General features: G+C 47.1%; 1 protein-coding gene across 2 annotated transcripts in view; it reads left to right on the top strand.

Annotated features, from left to right (window-relative positions):
• TNR (tenascin R) overlaps positions 1-24,052 on the top strand; it is a 765,126-nt gene that overhangs the window by 588,332 nt on the left and 152,742 nt on the right. For both annotated transcript variants that reach the window (XM_063939699.1, XM_063939698.1), the window contains exons 13-15: positions 1,644-1,787; positions 2,755-2,874; positions 3,113-3,256. In XM_063939699.1, coding sequence (XP_063795769.1) covers positions 1,644-1,787; positions 2,755-2,874; positions 3,113-3,256 — 408 coding nt within the window. The remainder of the gene's footprint in view (positions 1-1,643; positions 1,788-2,754; positions 2,875-3,112; positions 3,257-24,052) is intronic.

Here is a 24,052-nt window from a genome sequence, read left to right as displayed (position 1 = left end):
GAATGCCCTCCCACGCACAATAAGACTTTCCTCTAGTCTCCAAACCTTTAAACGTTCCCTGAAAACTCATCTCTTCAGACAAGCCTACCAAATTCCAGACCCACTCACATAACCTTCAATGCTTCCTATCCAGTTACATCCTCTCTGTACAGTTCACATAACCTCACATTTTGTCTTCCAACATTGCTGGGTGATCATATCATACAACCCATTAAGAACCAAGCAATCTGGGGGACCATTATGTAACAGGTAGCATCTTTCCTTGTGTATCAATGCCTATTTCCCTATATATTGTAAGCTTGCGAGCAGGGCCTTCCTACCTCTATGTCTGTCTGTCTTTGCCCAGTTTTGTTCTATTACTGTTGTGCTAATTGTAAAGCGCAACGGAATATGCTGCGCTATATAAGAAACTGCTAATAATAATAATAAAGATGGGCTGGCAACACCTCAACTCAAACTATTTTTTGGATCTATAAACCCACCCCCTGGCACACCCATGGTAGAGAACTCGCCTCAGCAGTTGTCAATCAATTGCCCATGTAATGTTTACCTTTAACAAGCTACCCTGTCTTACATCTCTCTTCCTCATCACTGACACTCATGTACCATCAGGCTCAGGCAGTTATTTTTAAAGAGCAAATACAAAATGTAACTAAAGGGAGGATTTGGAAGGGGTGAAGGTGAGGCCCAGTACCGCTCACTGATAACTTCTGTGTTGTACTTAATGCATACCTCCCAACTTTGTTGTCATACAAGGAGGGACAGTTCCGCGCCCGATTTTAGGGGGCGTGGCCTAACGGAAAGGGGGCATGGCCTCGCGGCAAGTGCCGCGATCGCAAGCCACGCCCCAGTTTTCGTCATTATGGGGGCATGAACAGCGCTGTGAGAGCTGCTGGTCATGCCCCCTCTCCCTCCCTGCCGTGAGTAGACGCTGTGCGCATGCGCACACCATCTATTCACCGCTGCTCGGCTCAGAGCAGCGAGTGACAGGGGGGCATCTCCCAACTGCCCCCCCACCCGCGGGACACTGCGACCCGCGGGTGGGACAGCGGGACAGACCGTGAAAAACGGGACTGTCCCGCCGAAATCGGGACAGTTGGGAGGTATGCTTAATGCAAACAGAAATGCAAAGACAGAGATAAAGGTAGAGATATTCATATATGTTCTATTTGTAAACAAAAGGGGGTTATTCAGGTTGGATTGCAGATTCTGCTAAAAAGCGGAATCTTCAATCCTTTTTCACGCTGCGACTGCAATTTAATTGGACGACCCCCTGCCTCCCAGCTGGGAAGGCAGACGGCCTGCTGCCATTTTTGCAATCGGAGCGGCTGCTTGTGACGTCATGCAGCCACCCTGAAAACGCCGCCAAACTACACTTAGCATGCAAGAGACAAAAAGTAAATATAAATAAAGTATTAATACGACAAGTAGGAGATTAAGCAGAAAATAAAAGTTAAAAGGGGATCTCATTCCAAAAATGAGTGATACCCATTTGCTGCTAGGTCTGTTGTTGTTTTTTTATTGGAAAAGCTTGGCAGGTCTTCTGTACATCACTAAGCATCAGTATCATACGTATGAAGCTGTACCATTAAAGCAGGACTAAGCTTCTGTGCTTATGAATGTCTGTGGTTTGCCCTCTGCAGGGAGAATGGACAGCGTGGTGATTGCTAATGATCAGACTCAGTATACCCTCTCCAATTTGCAGCCAACCACTGAGCACAGGATCAGCCTGAGCAGTGTCTGGGGTCGGGAGGAGAGTGAGCGAGTCAGTATAACAGCAGTGACAGGTCAGTATGGAATAAATATAGGCAACCCGTGGCTGTACAGCTGTAGAGGAACTGCAATTACCAATATGTCCTGCCGGACTCTGCTTGTTGGGGCGTGCTGGCATTTATGGGTCCACAAAAGCTGGATAGCCACAGGTAGTCTATGCCTGGTATATAAATAACCACTCATTAATGCTCTTATATGATCCACATGTATTATGTACATACTGTATGCACGCAGAGCACAATTTATTGTTATTTAATGTGAATCATATTTAAAGACAAAGGGAACACTCTTTGCGATCATGATATAGATTTCTGAGTAAATTATGTGTGAATAGTTTAGTGCATGTGAATTAATTGCAAAAAACAATTATGTGCAATGAGGAGAGGTTCACGGTAAGATACCAGCTTCCTCTGTAAAATACATATTTATGAGCTAGAATTGGCTGTCAGTATGGAGCCATACCATGTGGAAGCTTGTAGAAACTGGAGTGTTCATAACTGCCGGACATTATTGCCCTTATTTATCAATGAGTGATAAATTTCACTGTGAGTGATAAATTGCATGAGCCAATCCACTACTGTCATTTTTCAAACCCAGCCTGTGACATGTAAGTTAGGAGCTGATTGGCTGGTACAATTTATCACTCACAGTGAAATTTATCACACATTGATAAATGAGCCCAACAGTCTGTAACATGGCAGTTAGGAGCTGATTGGCTGGTGCAATTTATCACTCACTGTGAAATCTATCACTCATTGATAAATAAGGGCATATATTTCTAGCACAAAGTATAATTGCCAGGACAAATATAACTCTATAATGACCCTATTATGAAGCGACGGTCAGTGTGTGCTGAGCCCTTTAACACTCACACTGCAGTGACATTAGCCGCTGCACAATGCTCTTCTCGCACAGCGCACCTGTCATCCTGACATCAACGCTCATCGCTGTAGTGTTTATTTATTTATTTTCTCGCTGTAGCCATGGATCCTCCGTTTGGCCTGAGGGCCAGTAACGTCAGTGACTCGGGAGCTGTTCTGCAATGGGAGCCGCCAAGGGCAGACGTGGAGAGTTACATAATCACTCTGACACACCATACGGGTCAGTAAAGATCACACACGGGTAACGTATCTACACACATTAATTTTATATAAAGCCAGATGTGCCTGCCTGGGGAGCAGTATAAGTAGCGCACAGATGCATGGATCTGCTGTTACTGCCTGCAGGTGCTTGTAAATTAGCATTAACCTCTGCACAAAGGATAACGACTGACACATGGATTGTAGGATTATGCGGCTCTACACCGCACTCTCATAATCTGTTTTCTCTTGTTATTTAGTCTCAGGAGAAACCATTCTCATTGATGGGGATAGCCAGGAGTTTCAGCTGCAGAGCCTTCTCCCACGAACCCATTATTCAGTCTCTCTGGCAGCCAGCATCGGGCCCCAAGCCAGCCGGAGCACCAGTGTCAGCTTCACCACATGTAAGTACAAATTATGACTTGATCCTACGCTCCTTGGATAAAGTTTATTAAATGAAATGTAATATTCATATTCTTAGTGTGATAAATGATGCATACCTTCCACAGGCCTCATGTAAAGAGAGGCATGCAGTCTTCCCATCATAACTGTCCCAGTGTCCCATGGGGGGTCATTCTGACCTGTCGCTCGCTGCTTTTTACCGCAGCCAAGCTAACGGGTACCCACTGTGCATGTGCCGGCGCCGTAGTGCGCCGGTGCATGGCAGATAGCCAAAGGCCGTAGCTGGGCTACGATCGCCTCTGCCTGATTGACAGGCAGAGGCGGTCGCTGGGCGGGAGGGGATGAAACGGCGGCATTTGGCCGCCGTTTCATGGCCACGGTCCGGCCAACGCAGGCGTGGCCGGACCGCTTGGGGAGCTTCCCGCAGCGGCTGCGTGACGTCATACGCAGCCGCTGCCGGCCGGGGAGCGGCGAGTAGCTACCGGCCAGCACACTAAAATTGCGCTGTTTGGGAGCTACTCTTGAAGTGCAAAGGCATCGCCGCTGTGCGATGCCTTTGCACTTCTGCGGGGGGGGGGGGGGGGGGGGGGGGCGGCACTGAGATGCAGAGCGGACTAGCCCAGTGCTGGGCATCCCCCCCCCCCCCCGCACGTCTGAGTGCCTAATCGTAGCTGTGCTAAATTTAGCGCAGCTGCGATCAACTCAGAATGACCCCCCATGTCTGTTTCCGATGTACAGAAAGAATCCTCTATTACTGTCTATTCAGAACCACAGCTTGTAGTCTGTGAATGTTTGTGATCTGTGGTGTTTTTATTAAGCTGTGTGTAATAAGATGTGTGATGTTACTTGCTGTCCAAAAGTTTAAACATGAATGAAGATGGAACGACAAAAGCTCTGATGCTGATTTGAGCGTATGCCTGTTAGCGGAGCATACTGTATCCAGGGACGGACTGGGGCCTCTTTCCATCCCTGGAATCCGTGTGTGTGCACGTGCGACTACAAAGGGGCGTGCGGACACTGCAAATGGGGGCGTGCCGCAAGTCAGGGTTCGTGGACTCGCAGCACGCCCCCATATTGCTTAGCAACGGGGCACTATGGGCGGAAGCAGGGGACAAAGCAGAGAGTCGGGAGCTGTGCTGCGCGACCTTCCCGGCTCTCTGTGGACCGGACCACCGGCCCATCGGCTCTTCTGTCATTTGCCAGAAGTGCCAAATGGGCAGTCCGGCCCTGACTGTATCTGAGAGTTTTCACACTGCGCATTCAACGCAACCAACACAACATAGAACAGACGATGTAAAGTCGCACAAAATTTAACTGCATCTACACCTCAGTGCAGACATGGACATAAGCAGACATACATGCACCTAGTATTGGGCAATGCAAGTGCGCACTGATGATGGTGAGTAGCACATAGAGAGCACGCACACCGCAAGATGCTTGCATACAGGTGAATATATACATATTTATTCGGGTGTAGTAAGGCTGACCGGCGGTCTCCTGACCGCCGGTCAGCTTACCGACGCCGGGATCCCGGCAGCATACCGACTCCGGGATCCCGGCGGGGAAGGGCGAGTGCAGCAAGCCCCTTGCGGGCTCGGTGGCGACCTACGGTCGCCACGGGTTCTATTCCCAATCTATGGGTGTCGTGGACACCCACGAGTGGAAATAGTCCCTGTTGGTCGGCATGCCGACCATCGGGATAGTGGGGTCGGGATGCTGGAGGAGGTCATGTGACCGTCGGTCTCCCGACCGTCGGTCACATGAATACCACCCATTTATTCCCATATACTCAATGCAGGAGCACATACACCCACTTCCCATCCAACTCTGAATCAGGTTCAAAGTGCCTAAAGTTGGGATTGTTTGCGGGGCGGGCTGCGGCGGCTGCACAGCAATCCTGTGGGCCTATTGTGATGGGGGGCCTGGAGTTGCTGCTCCGTCCGCCCTTATTGTTAATCCGGCCCGTGTGTTTGATATATAGATCACAGTAGGAAGTGACATCTTCGAAAGAGCAATTAATAATGTTAAACAAATACTCATCTATTCTGAATATGCAATATAGTGTAAGAATCAAATGGACATTTTTGTTTGCAAACCATTAAAACCTATGCAGGTAGATAACAAGAAAACACTTTGCTGCCAACCCAAAAGCTTTGGGAAGACTGAAAAGCTTAAAGCTGAACACATAAAATAACCATTTGCAGAAATAAAGCTTCAGAATATTTTACTGGTACAAACGTCCACTCTATGGGAATTCTGTATTTGTTTTATTAGCGGAGTCATAACCTCTGTCTGTAGGATGTTTGTTGTAAAATGAGGCCCCGTTCTATATGTAAATTAAACACATATTCTTCATCATGCTGTTCAATGGGAATTCGTGTTCTTGAGAAAATTCAAGCTCACCTGTTGTCTGTGCAGAATGGAGACAATTATTTGGTTGGCTGAACCAATATCCAGTCTAACAATTCACTAGAAATTGCTACCATCACTTAGAGATGAGGCATAAGGCACAAAGAACCACAACAGGAGCTCCAACTGAACTGACAGGCTATATTTTCATAAATATTGGTTTAGCACATGTTATGCCTCAGCACTCGGTAGGAACCAGGTCCAAGTGACTGATGGCTAATGCAGGGTGAGTCTCCCATATCCTAAATGCTTGGGACCAGAAGTATATTTAATACAGATGTTTCCGTGTTTTGGAATATTTACATACCATAATGATACATCTTGGGGATGGGCTCAAGTCTAAACGCAAAATGCATTTATGTTTCATATACTGTACACCTTATACACATAGGGCCTCATTCAGAGTTGGACGCAGTTGCTGCGTTCGCATGCAGTGGCCGTGACCATTGGGTCTGTGCATGCGCACTGGCCATAGTGCGCATGCGGGACCCTTCACCATCCTGGAAGGTGACTGACAGCAGCGGCCGTCGGGGGGGATCTACCACAAATCGAATTGCAAACACATCGCGGGGCAGCGCCACACACATGCTGGGCAGCCTTGCCCTGTGCTGGGTGGACCCCAGCATGTGAGTCGATGGACGCAGATCTTGCTGCGGATGCAAGATCTGCATCCATCTCTGAATAGCCCCCTTAGGCAGAAGGTAATTTTATACAATATTTTTAAGAATTTTGTGCATGAAACAGAGTTTGTGTACATCGAGCCATCAGAAAGCAAAGCTGTCACTGTCTCAGTCTCAAAAAATGTTTGGATATCGTATTTTCTGATATAGGAGACTCAACGTTGTGGTGGTCTTGAAGGAAGATAATTGGCAATACCATTTGAGTTAGATTTTACCATTTTAATCTGCTGTTCCTCTATTTTAAGGAATTAGAGTTGCCATACTTGTAGATTTCTTATAAGGAGAAGTCTTCCCTTTATTTGCATAATCAGTGGGACCACAAAGGATGTACAACCTGAAATGGTTGAGAGAGATAGAATAGAGAGTTCTCAATTCTATCTGCAACCCCAAAGAGATCCCAGCCGGGACTCTGTTCTACTTGGAACACCAAAGTGATCCGATTCGCAACTTGTTTAGGCTTGGAACACCAAAATCCGGACCACTCATCTCTACACACAGCACTCGTCTCTACCCCAACAATATGTGCCCCTGCACTGCAGCGTTGTGGACGTCAGTGCAACATAGTAGTGGATAGATGGTGAGATAGAGAAGGGATGGGGGTGGTCGTTAATGGGATCTCTACAAGTTAGTTTCTATGGGGGCCCCACAAATCTTAATCTGCCTCTGGGAACCTGGTTCAAGTAAAAGAGAGCATTGCATCCAGTGTTCTGTGCTCTATATTGGACAGGTTTCCTGCAGTAAAGATGAGGACTAGACGGAGTAGAGATAGTTACTCTGTCCACATGTGAATTAGCCCCCTAAAGCTGAATAAAGTGCTCCTTCACAGAGAGGGGTGGTATTCATGTGACCGCCGGTCAGCTGACCGACAGTCACATGACCTCCTCCGTGAGCCCGACGGCTCACTATCCCGATGGTCGGCATGTCGACCAACAGGGACTATTTCCACTCGTGGGTGTCCACGACACCCATAAAGTGGGAATAGAACCCGTGGCGACCGCAGGTCGCCACCGAGCCCGCAGCGCGGCGAGCGCAGCGAGCCCGCAAGGGGCTTGCTGCACTCGCCCCTCCCCACCGGGATCCCGGCGTCGGTTTGCTGCCTGGATCCCGGAGTCGGTAAGGTGACCGGCGGTCAGGAGACCGCCGGTCACCAGTACTACACCCACAGAGAGATCTCACTAGACATTGCATTCTACAACATCAGGGAAGGTAGGTAAGAGACTGTCCCTGCCCCTACTATTTTTACTTTTCTAAAAATGCAGTGGCCTTCATTCAGATCCAGTCAGTCCTGTGCCACATGCCGCAAAGTACTGAACATCAGTACTTAGCGCATGCGCAGGACCTGCTCTGCGTGTACAGGAATGGGTCCCACACCACAGGACGGTATCAGACTGTCAGTAATTGACAGTCTGATGGCATTTGGGGATGGCAATGGTTGGTGACAGCTTCAGTTTGTGAAAATTAAAGTTTGTTGCAGCTATTTAGGGAGAGAGAAGAGGCCAGGATCTCCGTCTGCTGCAGATCCTCATAAGAAGCCAGGATCTCCATTGGACGGAGATTCGGCCGGCTTGCGTGACTCCAAGGGTGCCGCAAGGTGTCCGATGGTGTTGTATTGATCTGATGCTCCTAAGTTGCAGCTCTGATCACTATTTCAGTAGGATTCATCTACTTGAAGGATATGCCTCCTGCTGCATTTACATACAGAGCACCTTGGAAGCAGCAGCGATAGCTACTCCGTCCACATCTGAATGTGCCCCCGAAAGCTGAATAAAGTGCTCCCTCACAAAGAGATCACATTGCATTCTACAACATCAGGGAAGGTAGGTAAGAGACTGCTCCTGCCCCTATTATTTTCACTTTTCTAAAAATGCAGTGGAGGGGCAAGTGTCTCTGTCTATCCCACCATAATCAAGGAATCAATTAGCTTACAATGAATGAAACAATGAATCTGGAATACTTTTTTATCTGTTCATTAAGGGAAAACTTTAAGCTTCCCAAACGTGGGGTGGCCACGCTCCCTTCAGCACAAGCGCAGCAACTAGAGATGCTGTGTCATGGCTCCGCCCCCTTTGTACTGGGCCCAATGTGTCTCATGGTGTCCTGAGGGGGTGGGCGCTGCATTGGAGAGATGGCGCTTTGCCCAGTAAGCTGTTAGTATTCCAGTCTGGCTGGTCACCATACAGCTCGTTATTCCTGCCACCCCTTTCCGTCACATTTCTAAAAATATTTTGTTATCTAAAACGAAACTCTGTTTCTTTTCATAATCCAATATAGAGATAAAATTTACAAAAAAAAAACAGATAAAAAAAACCCCAAAACACAATTAGAAGCATAAGCTGCATATAGGAGGTCATTCCGAGTTGTTCGCTCGGTAAAAATCTTCGCATCGCAGCGATTTTCCGCTTAATACGCATGCGCAATGTCCGCACTGCGACTGCGCCAAGTAAATTTGCTATGCAGTTAGGATTTTTACTCACGGCTTTTTCATCGTTCTGGCGATCGTAATGTGATTGACAGGAAATGGGTGTTACTGGGCGGAAACAGGCCGTTTTATGGGCGTGTGGGAAAAAACGCTACCGTTTCCGGAAAAAACGCAGGAGTGGCCGGAGAAACGGAGGAGTGTCTGGGCGAACGCTGGGTGTGTTTGTGACGTCAAACCAGGAACGACAAGCACTGAAATGATCGCAGATGCCGAGTAAGGTTGAAGTTACTCAGAAACTGCTACGAGGTGTGTAATCGCAATATTGCGATTACTTCGTTCGCAATATTGCGATTACTTCGTTCGCAATTTTAAGATGCTAAGATTCACTCCCAGTAGGCGGCGGCTTAGCATGAGCAAATCTGCTAAAATCCGCTTGCGAGCGAACAACTCGGAATGACCTCCATAGTTTTATTTCCTATAACTATCAATAATGTCGCTTTCAGAGAGTAAGGAGAGAAGGGCAAGGTGCTGCTGTATCCTCAAATACGGGATATGTAAGCACTGTATATGCAAATTAAAATGAAGCTGAATTTTGACTTAACTTGCCCCCAATGCTTGGAGTGGTGACCTGTATACAGTATCCCACATTTATTTAGATATTTTATTTCTTACCAGCACACACACATTGCGCAGCACTTTACAGAGAAGATTTAATCATTCACATCAGTACCCACGCAAGCACAGGCCAGACATATAAACTCCACACAGATTGTCCATGACCAGAAATTGCGCTCATGACCTCTCTGCTGTGATGCATCAATGCTAGCCACTATGCTGCTCAACATCTGTACAGATATGCCTATTAGGGGGTTCGGTATGATATACCGCTTGTCGGAAATGCCGGTGGTCAGATGACCAACGCCGGCATCCCGAAATTGCAAATCCCGATGTCAGAGAGGGTAAGTATTTTCCCCCTACCCTAACCATCTGGCAGTGGCGGCAAAGGCTAACCCCCGGAGGTGGCGGTTAAGACTAAATTACCCACCCCCGGCCCTAATCCTAACAGTGGCCCCAATATTTACCTTTAATATGCTGGCTGTTGGTCTACCGGCACCGGTCTCAAGGGTAGCGTCAGGATTCCGGTGTTGGTCACATGACCAGCAGCATCCTGTCTATGGCAATATTAAATGCATCCCCTCTTAGGAGGGGTATGATTTGAGCTTCCTTTCGACCTAGTATATACATATGTGGGGATGATGTTAACCAGCATGTACAGTATCTTACGTTTTTTGTTTTTTTTCTAAACTATATTAACCCCCAATAAGGGTAACCAGCACAATTGTGGCCTACAAGGAATGCGGGTCCAATTTAATAATGATAATGACAGCCATAGTTATTCTACCAGGCATCTACTTTTTACCACACGTCTACAATAATGTGTTTTTTTTCTGCAGAAGTTACTTTGCTGTGCTCTGTGTATTACTTTCAAAACTAACTGGAAAATTGCTACTGTGTCAGCCAGCCTTATATACTCTTATTGTTTGATTTAGAATGATGGGCTCCTGGATACATATTGATGTCAGTGTATGAATGACCTATTAAATTATGAATAGGGCTCCAAACTCAATTTACTCTATGACTGGTAACCAGTGAAGTTCTTTAGGGCCTAGTGATGAAATCTGTGACAGATCCTGTGCCAGGTAAATTGAATTTATTCTGCACCAAAAATATGTAAATTGCATCAATTCTGCAGCATAGTTTTCTATGATAAAGGGGAAAATCTTTCTTGATGTATTACTCATACTGGTATTCATGCAATCTATGGCCTAATCTTGCAGACTTTACGTGCAATACAATAGATCACATGGCTACTAAAAGCTGTCACTTACTGGGCTTATTTTATGTTAAGGGGAAATGTGTTGACTAAAATGAGAGTCATTTTTTAACATTTTAATCACTACTGAAATATAATATATTGGATGTTGTGTGAATATATGGTATATGTGAATTAGATACAGAAAGATATATTATTGGAACAACAATGCTGAGGTGGAACTGCATTGTCAACACCCAGTGGCAGGGTCTTCCCTGTAGATCCCTTCAGAGCCGGATGGGGGGGGTGGGGGGGTGTCCCGGGGATACGTACCCCGGGCCCCCCTTTCCAAAAGGGCCCCCTGCCACACCACAGATCGGATCTCTCTTCAATCCGATCTGCGGTGCTGCGCTCACGAGCCCCGGCTCCCCGCTGCCCTGTCCCTCCTCCTCCTTCAGTTCAGCCGGCGGCGCGCCAATGATTGAGCTGCAGGCTTGCTGAGCCGGACAGCAATTGGACAGCTGAGCCGTCGCTCAGCTGCGCTGACTACAGCTCTAAGAAGAGTGCTCTAACAGCTGTAGTCAGGGCAGCTGAGCGATGGCTCAGCTGTCAAATTGCTGTCCGGCTCAGCAAGCCTGTGGCTCAGTCATTGGGGCACCGCACGCTGAACTGAAGATGGAGTGATTCTTAGCGATGTGGATATATATATATATATATATATATATTTATTTATTTTTTTAGTCCATGGGGGCCCCCTGCTCTTTAGTGCCCCAGGCCTCCCGGGGCCTTAATCCGGCTCTGGATCCCTTCTATTACTTACTGACTCTTAGCACAAAGGTGGACTGTGTAAATGGCTGTTGGGCCTCCTCTCTAATGCTACAGACTACAAAGACTGGACTAGCTACAGACTACAAAGACTGGACTATCTAGGTTTTTAGCCCCATTCACCCCTGCTGGCATTCACGCAAAACTACCCCTGTCTAGTCCCATTCATACCATTATATAGTCATATTTCTTTCTTTTCCTTAAAAACTATTTTGTAAATTACTGTAAAAGTGATTGTAAACAGGCTAAACAAGATATGGTTTTTGCCATATTTAAGTATTTCCATTGGGGAAATAAGGTGGGCTGCTTCTTGGTCGCTGTGTCTAAGTGCTCCATACACTAAAACGATATGTCTGAAGGCTGAAGTTGGGGCGATTTCCCTTGAACTATCCCGGGAGCTTCCCGGGAGTGGTTCCATACGATTCCATACGATTTGGTACATTTTGCATGCAATCTATCATATGCGATCCCAGCCGTGCCTGCGGGAACCGACATATCACGAGTGCAGCACTAACGATCTAGGGGAGCCGATCCAACCCTCACGGGAATGCGCATCGGATTGGACACACAGACAAAATGCCAGATTTCACCCAATATATCGGCCGGAATGGATATAAAAGTTGTCCCATACTTATGTATCGCGGTACCTGCCAGAGGTATCTCCTGTTCCCCATACTGGTCCCTTACTTAGATTATTGCAAAGCTCTGTTCACTTCTGGGGAATTATGATTGGCGCCAGGGTAATTAAAATTTCTGCCTTTGCAGATGATGTCCTTCTCTATGTTTATAAACCAGCAGTCTCCCTCAGTCCAGTTTTCTCCTTCTAAAAGGCCTTTGAAGAGGTTTTCAGCTTTTCAGTCAATCCGAAATCTACTGCACTTTGGTTGGAATACTCTGTACCTCTCGAGTCTTAGGCGCAAGATACAGTATGCCCATTGCCAGGACGTCAGATCACTACACTACACTACAGTTTCCCCATAATAATCATCATCAACTATATACTCTTTTTCACGTATGTACACAGGAGCGCATTTTCTGGATTTACCACCCCCGATAAAAAGGCCCAAATGACTATCTTTCTCTTATGTCCTAGAGGATGCTGGGGTCCACATTAGTACCATGGGGTATAGACGGGTCCACCAGGAGCCATTGCCACTTTAAGAGTTTGAGAATGTGGGCTGGCTCACCCCAGCAGCATGCTGCCAACCCCATTACAGACCCAGAAGACGTCAGTGGCGAGTTTGTCACCGGCCCCCCTGACAAGCGGGGAGCCGGTGTGAAGATGGCGGCAACAGGGTAGGGAGCGCAGTACTAACTGCGCTCCAGGGCTCAGTGGTACTTGGTGGGGCACCCTGAGCAAGCGCCTACACCCTACACTGGTAGACAAGTCAAAATTATGTTTCCGATTTCAATTATTTTTTTACTCAAGTTTAATGTAATGCAGGAAAACACAATAAGTACTGATGAAAAGAAAACCTCATCAAGTTTATTACAAATGTTCAAAGGGCAATCCACACATAGCACGGCACACATCTAGCCAGTAATCAAGTCCCTCCCAAACCCTTTGAAGCAAGTGGGGGTCCATTTCTGTGATGGCTGCTCTGATGTGAGCGCGCAGGTCTACCAGCAACTGTCTTCTGCCATTGAACACTTGTGACAGACCTGTTAGCGGAATCAGAGTTTGTACATTGAGAGATTGCAAAGCACACATTATGCAACAAGAAACACTCATTACATCTTGAAAAGCAAATCACAGACATTGGAAACATTGGCCCTCATTCCGAGTTGATCGGTCGGTATTTTTCATCGCATCGCAATGAAAATCCGCTTAGTACGCATGCGCAATATTCGCACTGCGACTGCGCCAAGTAATTTAACAATGAAGATAGTATTTTTACTCACGGCTTTTTCATCGCTCCGGCGATCGTAATGTGATTGACAGGAAATGGGTGTTACTGGGCGGAAACACGGCGTTTTATGGGCGTGTGGATGAAAACGCTACCGTTTCCGGAAAAAACGCAGGAGTGGCTGGAGAAACGGAGGAGTGTCTGGGCGAACGCTGGGTGTGTTTGTGACGTCAAACCAGGAACGACAAGCACTGAACTGATCGCACAGGCAGAGTAAGTCTGAAGCTACTCTGAAACTGCTAAGTAGTTTGTAATCGCAATATTGCGAATACATCGGTCGCAATTTTAAGAAGCTAAGATACACTCCCAGTAGGCGTAGGCTTAGCGTGTGTAACTCTGCTAAATTCGCCTTGCGACCGATCAACTCGGAATGAGGGCCATTAATTTTAATTTACCCTGTATAAGTTAACAATATGCCACATCGTACAGCTGCCAGTACATATGCCACACGTTGCCCTCAGTTGACATTATGCCATACGGTGCTTAGCAGGCAGTTGATGGAACTTGGTAGACAACTTTATGATCTGGGTGCAGGTGAGTCAGGCCACATAGGTGGGCCCCCTATAGCTCTGGGCCCCATAGCAGTGGCACCCACTTAGCTGCAGCCATGCCTTAATTGCTGTCACTTTCTTGTTAGAGGACTCCCCCTCAAACAACAGCTTTAAATTACAACCCACTTTGTTTTAACACATTAGTAATCACAATGAAGGCATACTAAAATTGGATTAATTTTAGAACACACAACGCCCTAGTTCAGAGATGTTAAATGGAAAACCCACTAGAATTATGTCACTAGAGTGTGTCTCAATCACATTTGTTTTATGGCATTTACAGTATATCTATTTTCAAACAATAACCATTAGGGCTTATTCACAAAATTGCAGACACTTTTATGTGGTAAGTTGCCACTCTGAGGGGAGGTGATGCAAACTGTATCATTTTGGGCCTGATTCCACTTAGTAATTTCTTGAATTGCAGCATCCTGCAGAGGGGGTGGAGCCAAGATGGCACTAATTGGGGAAGTGGGTGGGGTGCAGAAGAGTGACTCCCCATATTAGTTTCAGGAGAGTTGGCATGGGACAGCTACATAAGACTGCAGACACCTAAGTGCCTATGCTGTACATACAACTAATGTAACATGATTTAATCTGTGGTGGATTTCCCACTGGCCACGTGCCTAGGGGTGACACTTGCTGGAAGGGGGGGGATGGTACAGCATGCTCACTTGCATGAGAGTCCTGCTAGGCTGATGGCCAGATGAGACCAGGTTATTATTTTATTTCACTTATGTCCTAGAGGATACTGGGGTCCATTTAGTACCATGGAATACGGACGGGTCCACTAGGGCACTTTAAGAATTTGATAATGTGGGCTGGCTCCTCCCTCTATGCCTCTCCTACCAGACTCAGTTTACAAAATGTGCCCGGAGGAGCCTGTCACGCTTATGGAAGCTCCTGAAGAGTTTTCTGCATTTATTTTCTATGTTTATTTTCAGTCAGGGCTGGTTGGCACCAGCCTGCCTGCTTCGTGAGACTTAGGGGGGGGGGGACAGCCCAACCTCTTGAAGGGTTAATGGTTCCGTTCCCCGCTGACAGGACATCGCAAGCCCCACCACAGTGAGCGTATATTCCCGCAGCACTCCGCCACCCCTAACAGAGCCAGAAGACTGAAGAGTGGTGAGTACTGACTGAGCTGGCGTCTCGGCTAGCAGGGCGACGGCCATTATGGCGGCATGAGGGTACGGAGACGCACGGCTTCTACACGGGGCAGAATGCGTCTCCGGACACAGTACACAACTGCGTCCCCGTACACTGTACACAGTACCCATACTGGTACAACAGCCTTTAAATGGTTTTCTCCATTTTAAGCACCAGATCCCTCAGCCAGTATAAAAAAGCGGGAAGACCGTACGCCATTGAAGGGGTGGGGCTTCACTATGAGAGGATCCAGCAGCTCACCAGCACCACTTTCCCTCTGCAGTGGACACAGATGCTGAAAGGACAGGGACGCGCAGCTCCTCCAGTGTGACTCCAGATTACCTCAGTGCTTACCAAGGGGTCATAGCAGGGGGACAGCGACTATCAGTGTACTAGGCCCCTATCAGGGTGCTTAGTCTGCGACCCGGCTAAGCTTGGCATTAGCGGTAAGGGCGGGGGGGGGGGAAGTTCTGGTTTCAAACAACTCTGTGTCTCCCTGAAGGGCTCTTTGTGGGTTAATTGTGCTTAACCTTTCGTGTGTGTGTGTGTGTGTGTGTGTGTGTGTGTGTGTGTGTGTGTGTGTGTGTGTATTGTCACATTTACATTATAGGGGTCATTCCGAGTTGTTCACTCGTTGCCGATTTTCGTAACGGAGCGATTAAGGAAAAAAGGCGCATGCGCATGGTACGCAGTGCGCATGCGCTAAGTATTTTAGCACAAAACTTAGTAGATTTACTCACGTCCGAATGAAGAATTTTCATCGTTGAAGTCATCAGAGTGTGATTGACAGGAAGTGGGTGTTTCTGGGCGGAAACTGACCGTTTTCTATGAGTGTGCGGAAAACGCAGGCGTGCCAGGATAAAACGCGGGGGTGTCTGGAGAAACGGGGGAGTGGCTGGCCGAATGCAGGGCGTGTTTGTAATGTCAAACCAGGAACGAAACGGGCTGAGCTGATCGCAGTGTAGGAGTAAGTCTTGAGCTACTCAGAAACTGCTAAGAATTATTTATTCGCAATTCTGCTAATCTTTCGTTCGCAATTCTGCTATGCTAAGATACACTCCCAGAGGGCGACGGCCTAGCGTGTGTAATGCTGCTAAAAGCAGCTAGCGAGCGAACAACTCGGAATGAGGGCCTATGTCAGGCAATGAGTGTGTTTCTTGTACCGCAGAGTGTTCCTCTTCACCAGGGGGTATTCAGGGTTCACAGGCTAGCGGGGCTGAACCGAAATGGGTTAATTCTCTTAAGGGAATGATCTCAACTCTTTCTACAAAATTACAGAAAGAGACGCAATAAGTTAAAACAGACTGTGGATGAGTTTATGAACAGAGACTCAGTCCCCAAGACAGCATCTCAATCCCCACCCATTTGTCCGCAAAAGCGATCTCTGGCCCATATCCTGCAGTCTGACTCTGACAGGTCAGACATGGAAGAAGGGGAGGTGGACTCAGAAGGGGGGATACTGCTCTGTCACAGGGAATAGAGGCTATCAGAGATTTGCTGCATATTCCTGATAAGGTGTCAGAGGAGTGTGAGGAATCTTATTTTAATGTAAAAAAGAAGTCCTCAGTCACTTTTCCTGCGTCAAAGGAATTGAAAACCCTGTTTGAAGAACCATGGGTTAATCCTGATAAGAAGTTTCAGATCCCTAAAAGGTTGCTCTCATATTTTCATTTTCCTCTGGAGGATAGGAAAAAATGGGAAAATCCACCGATAGTGGACGCATCAGTCTCTAGGCTGTCACGTAATATTGTGTTGCCTGTCCATGGTGCAGCCTCCCTGAAAGACACGGCTGATCGCAAAATTGAGACTACACTCAAATCATTGTACACAGCTGCTGGGGTGGCCCAAAGACCCACTATTGCATGTGCGTGGATCACAAAAGCCATTGCTAAATGGTCAGGTAACCTAATTGAGGGGTTAGATTCCTTATCTAGGGGGGATGTCGTCTTACTCCTGAAGCATATACAGGACTCTGAAAACTTTATGGTGGAATCCATAAAGGAAATAGGCATGCTTAATGCACGCACCACCGCGATAGCAGTGTCGGCACTCAGGGGCTTGTTGCTTTGCCAGTGGACTGCAGACGCGGATTCCAGGAGAGGCCTTGTTCGGAGATGAATTAGACAAATGGCTCTCCACAGCTACTGCGGGTAAGTCTACGTATCTTCCTTCCGCAGCCCCCCCAACCAAGAAGACTTATTCAGCTTCTAAGTTACAGTCCTTTCGGACGGCCAAGTTCAAAGGCAAATCCAGAGGTGCTTCTACAGTACGTCCTCCAGCGGTGCAAGAGGTAAACCACGCAAACCAGCAACAGCAGGTACTCAGAAAAAGGCTCTGCTTCCTCATAGACTTCAGCATGACGGTGGACCGCAATGCCTGGAAGGCTGTCAGGTGGGAGCACGCCTACAATTCTTCAGTCAAATCTGGTCAAATTCGTGCCAGGATCCCTGGGTCATAAATCTTATTTCCCAGGGCTAAAGACTGGAGTTCCAAGAGCTCCCACCTCACAGATTCTTTAAATCAGGCTTGCCAGTTTCACAAGAGGCAAGTATAACTTTACAACGTGCCATCCAAAAACTGGTACAGACTCACGTCATTGTTCCAGATCCACCTCATCAGCTAAACAAGGGGTACTATTCCAACTTGTTTGCAGTACCGAAACCGTACGGTTCGGTCCGACCAATTTTGAACCTCAAGTCGGTGAACCCGTACTTATGAGTGTTTAAATTCAAGATGGAGTCTCTGAGAGCGGTGATCTCAGGTCTGGAGGAGGGGGAAATCCTAGTGTCTCTGGATATCAGGGATGCATACCTCCACATTCTGATCTGGCTGCCTCATCAGGTTTATCTAATGTTTGCACTGCAGGACTGTCACTACCAGTACCAGGCCCGGTGAACCCGTACTTATGAGTGTTTAAATTCAAGATGGAGTCTCTGAGAGCGGTGATCTCAGGTCTGGAGGAGGGGGAAATCCTAGTGTCTCTGGATATCAGGGATGCATACCTCCATATTCTGATCTGGCTGCCTCATCAGGTTTATCTAATGTTTGCACTGCAGGACTGTCACTACCAGTACCAGGCCCTGCCATTTGGCCTCTCCACGGTACCGAGGGTGTTCACCAAGGTGATGGCAGAGTTGATGCTGCTTCTCCGCAAACAGGGAGTGAACATAATTCCGTACCTGGACGATCTCCTGATAAAAGCACCATCCAGGGAAAGGTTGCTGGACAGCATTGCTCTCTCAACCAAACTTCTCCAGGATCATGGGTGGATTCTGAACCTTCCAAAATTTCACCTAGAGTCAACACGGAGGCTCCCATTCCTGGGAATGATACTGGATACGGAGTCGCAGAAGGTGTTCCTTCCGTTGGAAAAGGCATTGGTAATCCAGTCGATGGTTCGGGATGTCCTGAAGCCAACCCGGATATCGGTGCATAAACTGACAGGGCGGAACGAAAAGCAGAGCAGCAATGTCAGAGGTGTCAAGAATTCTCCTCTGGGCAGAGAGCAATGCTGTGGCGTTGTCAGCGGTCTTCATTCCAGGAGTAGACAACTGGGAAGCAGACTTCCTCAGCAGACACGACCTGTACCCAGGGGAGTGTGGCCTACACCCGGAAGTGTTCAGGTGCAAGTCGATGGGGATATTCACAGATCGACATGATGGCCTCTCGTCTCAACAAGAAGCTCAGGCGGTATTGTTTCAGGTCGAGAGACCCACAGGCGGTGGCGGTAGACGCCCTGACAACTCCATGGGCCTATCAGATGGTGTATGTGTTTTCTCCACTTCCTCTGATCCCAAGAATTCTAAAGAGAATAAAAAGGGAAAAGGTTCAAGCAATTCTAATTGGCCAAGAAGGGCCTGGTACGCGGACCTTCTGGAGATGCTCCTTGAAGATCCGTGGCCTCTATCTCTTTGCAACAGGGCCCGTTCGTCTATCAGGACTTACCGCGGCTACGTTTGACATCATGGAAGTTGAATGGCTGATTCTAGCCAGGAGAGTGATCCCTAACAAGGTTATCCCGACTATGATCCAAGCCAGGAAGGGGGTAACGTCTAAGCATTACCATTGTATTTGGAAGAAATACGTCTCTTGGTGTGAGAGCAGAAAACTTTCTGCGTTGGAATTTCATCTACAGTACGACAGTTCCTGCTTTTTCTACAAGCAGGAGTAGATGTGGGCCTCTGTCTGGGCTCCATAAAAATCCAGATTTCGGCCTTGTACATTTTCTTTCAGAAACAATTGGCTTCTCTCCCTGAGGCCCAGACGTTCTTGAATGGTGTTCTGCACATCCAGCCTCCCTTTGTGCCTCCCACAGCACCTTGGGATCTCGATGTGGTGCTGCATTTCCTCCAATCGGACTGGTTTGAGCTGTTATAGGAGGTAGACTAAAATATCTTACGTGGAAAACCGTCACACTGTTGGCCTTGGCTTCAGCAAGACGTGTGTCAGAGCTGGGGGCTTTATCTCACAAAAGTCCATATTTAATTTTCCATGAGGACAGAGCTGAACTCAGAACTCGTCAGCAGTTTCTTCCTAAGGTGGTGTGTGCATTTCACATCAACCAACCTATTGTGGTCCCAGTTGTCACTGACACCTCTGCTACTTCGAAGTCTTTGGATGTTGTGAGGACTTTGAAGGTATATGTGAAAAGAACGGCTCGTCACAGAAAGACGGACTCGCTGTTTGCTTTGAAACAGGACACCCAATCTTATTGGGATCATAAAGAACAGACTATTGCGCGCTGGATTAGACTTACTATCCAGCAGGCTTATTCCACGGCAGGTTTGCCATGTCCAAAATCTGTACAGGCCCACTCTACTAGATTGGTGGGTTCTTCCTGGGCGCCTGCTCGGGGTGTCTCGGCTTTACAGCTCTGCCAAGCAGCTACTTGGTCAGGTTCAAACACGTTTGCTAAGTTCTTCAAGTTCGATACTTTGGCCTCTGAGGACTTTCAGTTTCGTCAATCAGTTCTGCAGGAACCTCAGCACTCTCCCACCCGGTTTGGGAGCTTTGGTACATCCCCATGGTACTAAATGGACCCCATTATTCTCTAGGATGTAAGAGAAAATAGGATTTTAATTACATACCGGTAAATCCTTTTTTCGTAGTCCGTAGAGGATACTGGGCGCCCGCCCAGTGCTTCGTTCGTCCTGCACTGTTATTTGGTTAAGTAATGTTGGTTCAGCCGTTGCTGTTCCTGTTTCAAGTTTGGTTAGCTTGGCTTTCCTCTTGTTGTGTGTGCTGGTTCGGAATCTTACCACTATCCTTATCTATCCTTCTCTCGGAGTATGTCCATCTCCTCGGGCACAGTTTCCTAGACTGAGTCTGGTAGGAGGGGCATAGAGGGAGGAGCCAGCCCACACTATTAAATTCTTAAAGTGCCCATGGCTCTTAGTGGACCCCATGGTACTAACTGGACCCCAGTATCCTCTACGGACTACGAGAAAAGGATTTACAGGTAGATAATTAAAATCCTATTTTTTGTTGTTTTTCATAATGATTTATTGTTTTACTTTGTAACTGGTGAGGGAGGAGGGGGCAATGGTCAGTAAATTGTGGTGGTGGAGGGGGGTGAGGTTGGTGTTGCTTTGCTGTTGGGAGGCCCCAACATGAAGTGGGCAGTGACATGATGGGGGGCCACCAATAATCTAATAATATGCCTAGGGGCGACATGACCCCTAAATTTGCCTCAGGATTTCACTAAGTCATGGACTGACTTATTATAATGTACAGGGGCATACTGGGGATGTTCCCTAATTGTGTGCATCTCTGCACCCTTCTTGTTTTGCTATGTTACTTCTCTCTGCATTGCACCCTGTATGAAATGTATCTTTACAGAAAAAAAGGCAAAGTTAAACATAAGCCTCACTTATACGAGAGAGTTCCCCTTTATCTTGTGCCACAGGAGGGTCTTTTGTGATTTACAGATGGTCTGTGACAATCTGTGAACCCTGGCCTTTTACAAGCTGTTGAGATATGCCTGCCTCAAAGACAATAAGGCACTGCAGGAGTCGCTCATTGTTATAAAGCTGTCATCAGACAACTGAGCAGCAGCTCAACAGCGCCATCTGCTGCCTGACGGGCTTCTAGTGAAGTTTACTGACAATTTTGCAGTTTTGGCAAGAGACCAGAAGACATGTATGTAAAATCTGACACTAGATAAACAGCTCTTGGGATTATTAGTTGTAAAATAAATAATTCTTCACATATGGACGAATTAAGAACAGTCAGTGCTCAGCACAAAAACCACTTCACCTCTGCACTTATATTATCCACCTACTGTAGCTGATGCCATACCTACTACAAGGGTCAGCCCGAAGCATACGCCAGGTAAGTGGCTTTGTAGAGCGCCAGACTGATGGGGGCGCTGTGTCCGTGCTGTGCGACTTGGAGCTGCCTGACAGAGAGTGAAAGATGGACTCAGAGCGGATAGAGACAGGGAGGAAGAAGGGGGGTCACACAGCCTGGAAGAACATGGAAGCTGCACTGGGTGCTGTGCTTCTGCTGTCCAGCTGCCTGCTCCCGGTATGGAGTGAGTGCCCAGCTGCCTGCTGTGTACTTTCTGTGCCATATGTGTAGATGCAGCCGCACTGAGAAGCACAGAGCATGGGTACTGCACCTCACACAGAGAGATAGTGGGTGACCGGATAGGCAGGGTAGACAGTGGACGTCAGTCCCTTGTTGAAGTTAGACATGGCCATTTTCCATTCTCACATGGACATAGACAGACCTCCTTTACATAGTCCAGCCTGGTCTTGCATTCGATGATAATCCAGTTTACTCTCAGACTCCAAAAATATACTGGTGCTGCTGCTATTACCAGAGGCGCCAAGATGGGGAGGAGGGGAGCTGGTACTAATTACTCGGGAAGCTTTTCTTGATTGGTTAAGACGTTACACACCATTTTTGCGTCTTCTTTTTTACATATTACCATGAACTATCATTGGTCTGAGGACTGAAGACTGCATTATTCAGATCAGTGATTCTATCATCCTCCCAGTATCTAGCACACGCAACCCTATCCCCTTTTTTGGCATTAACAGGCACTGTTCACTTTCATTTAATTTTATATATATATATATATATATATATATATATTTCCAAAAGTATCCACACACACACATAATCAAGCCATCTGCTGGGGTGGCAATCCTGTTCTGAGTGAATCCAATGTAGACACTACTCCAATCGCAGCCATAGAAGTTAGGCGCACTCACCAGTCTTCTAATTCAGAGCAACATCAGTGCAAAGAGTAGCAGCAACGTTTCAGTCCTCTCTGGGACCTTTGTCAAGCTATCTAAGCAATGAACAAGACATACATATATACCCCATAAACCCACCCCCAAAGCATGTAATTATTCAATTAGCAAAGTTAACCCCTCATTGTACTCAGATCAAAAAATGACACATCTGTAAACAGTAGGGTTACCTTATCTTACATCGTGTCCTAGCCACATCAGCACCATCACTTCAAGTATTCATAAAAGCTTTAAACAGTGTAGCAGTAGCACATCCCTAACACAGAGCCAAAAATGTTGTGCAGTTACCGTGGCCTGCGTTCCACTCCGATCTATGGCCTGCGTTCCACTTAATGCCGCCAACTCCACTTACCGGATGTCCGAGGTTAGAGGTGGTGCATACAAAATCAATTCCCTCATGATAACATCCCAATCTCTAAGGCACCGTTAGCAGAGCTCCTGCTCCCACCAATCACAGTTAGCACAACACAAAACTGCGTTCCAGCTGCCTGCAGCTTGCGTTCCAAGGCAGATTGGTTTGTGTTATTAAACAAAATCATAGAGAGTGATAAATACATGATGCTGTCAGGGCATGCATGCAAGTATCAGGGTATAGCACATACATAAACATGAATGAATAAAAAGGACACCTAAAGAGATCAAACACTAGCTTAGTAAGAATATGGTAAAAATACCACAACATTACAGGAGGAGACAGATCTACAGCACCAATGAAAAATATATACAAAAATGAAAAAGTATATTTTTATTATGAAAAATATCAGAAAAATAAAAAATAAAATATAAACAATGGTCTATCCAGACTGGTCCAGAGGAGGAATAACTGTTAGGGTCTCCTGCCCTGTGCTGCCACGTCGTCATGGCAACCGGGAGACAAGTGCTAGCGGAGTAACCTGAGCGCAGCTGATACTCCGGTTCAGGTCTTTTGCTGTGCAGTGGTTACAGGCTCTGTGCACGGCAGGGGATCCGGTGCTGCTTTTTGTGCTCACAGTCTGTGAGGTCTGAGTGGGGCGTGGACAGCACCTGCTTTATAAGGCCTCTTCTCAGGTTAAGCAGATGCTGCTGAATCTTTGTTGGTTAGTCAGTTCCTGAAAGTTAGCCAGTACTGTGTAGCTTTGTATTTGTTGTTGCTTACTGCAAATAGGCCTGGGGATTTGGTACTACACTCTGCCAATCCAGACCTAGCAGTAAGACTGGAGTCAGTCATTTAGCTTGCTGGGGTTCTTTTACTACTCTGTGAACTTAGCAAGTTTGCGGCTGTATTCTAAGACTTGCCTGCCTAAATCCTGTCTCACTGTGCAAGGTGTCAGGTGTCAGTTTAGTGGCAGTAAGCTGAACCTGTGCACTGCAAGTGAGAATTAGGATTGTGGAGACTCTCCTTGTGTCTATCATTTCATCTCTGACCAAGGAGTTTACTGCCACACCCGTTGGTTACCCTTTAGGGTTTTGCTGTTGCCCTTAGCAACAGCATTTCGGGTTCTCTACGTATTAAAACACAACATCTTGCTTTTCCCATCTGAGCATTACTAATACTAGGGAGACACCCAGTTCTTTAGCCTCTGGGCTTCTCTGTTCACTTTGTGTGTATTTTGTTACCCTATCACCTTCTGTGTACGTAATGTCATATTCCCCAGTCTGTCTGTGAGTTCATTTGTTTTGCATACCTATCCGTTCAGACACCAGTACATTCCTGCAGGCACTGGTGTGCATAACAGTTCAAACACCAGTGCATTCCTGCAGGCACTGGAGTGCATAACAGTTCTGACACCAGTACATTCCTGCAGGCACT

This window comes from Pseudophryne corroboree, chromosome 9 (assembly GCF_028390025.1).
Source record: "Pseudophryne corroboree isolate aPseCor3 chromosome 9, aPseCor3.hap2, whole genome shotgun sequence".
NCBI lineage: Eukaryota > Metazoa > Chordata > Amphibia > Anura > Myobatrachidae > Pseudophryne > Pseudophryne corroboree.
This window is presented reverse-complemented; position numbering and strand designations above follow the sequence as displayed.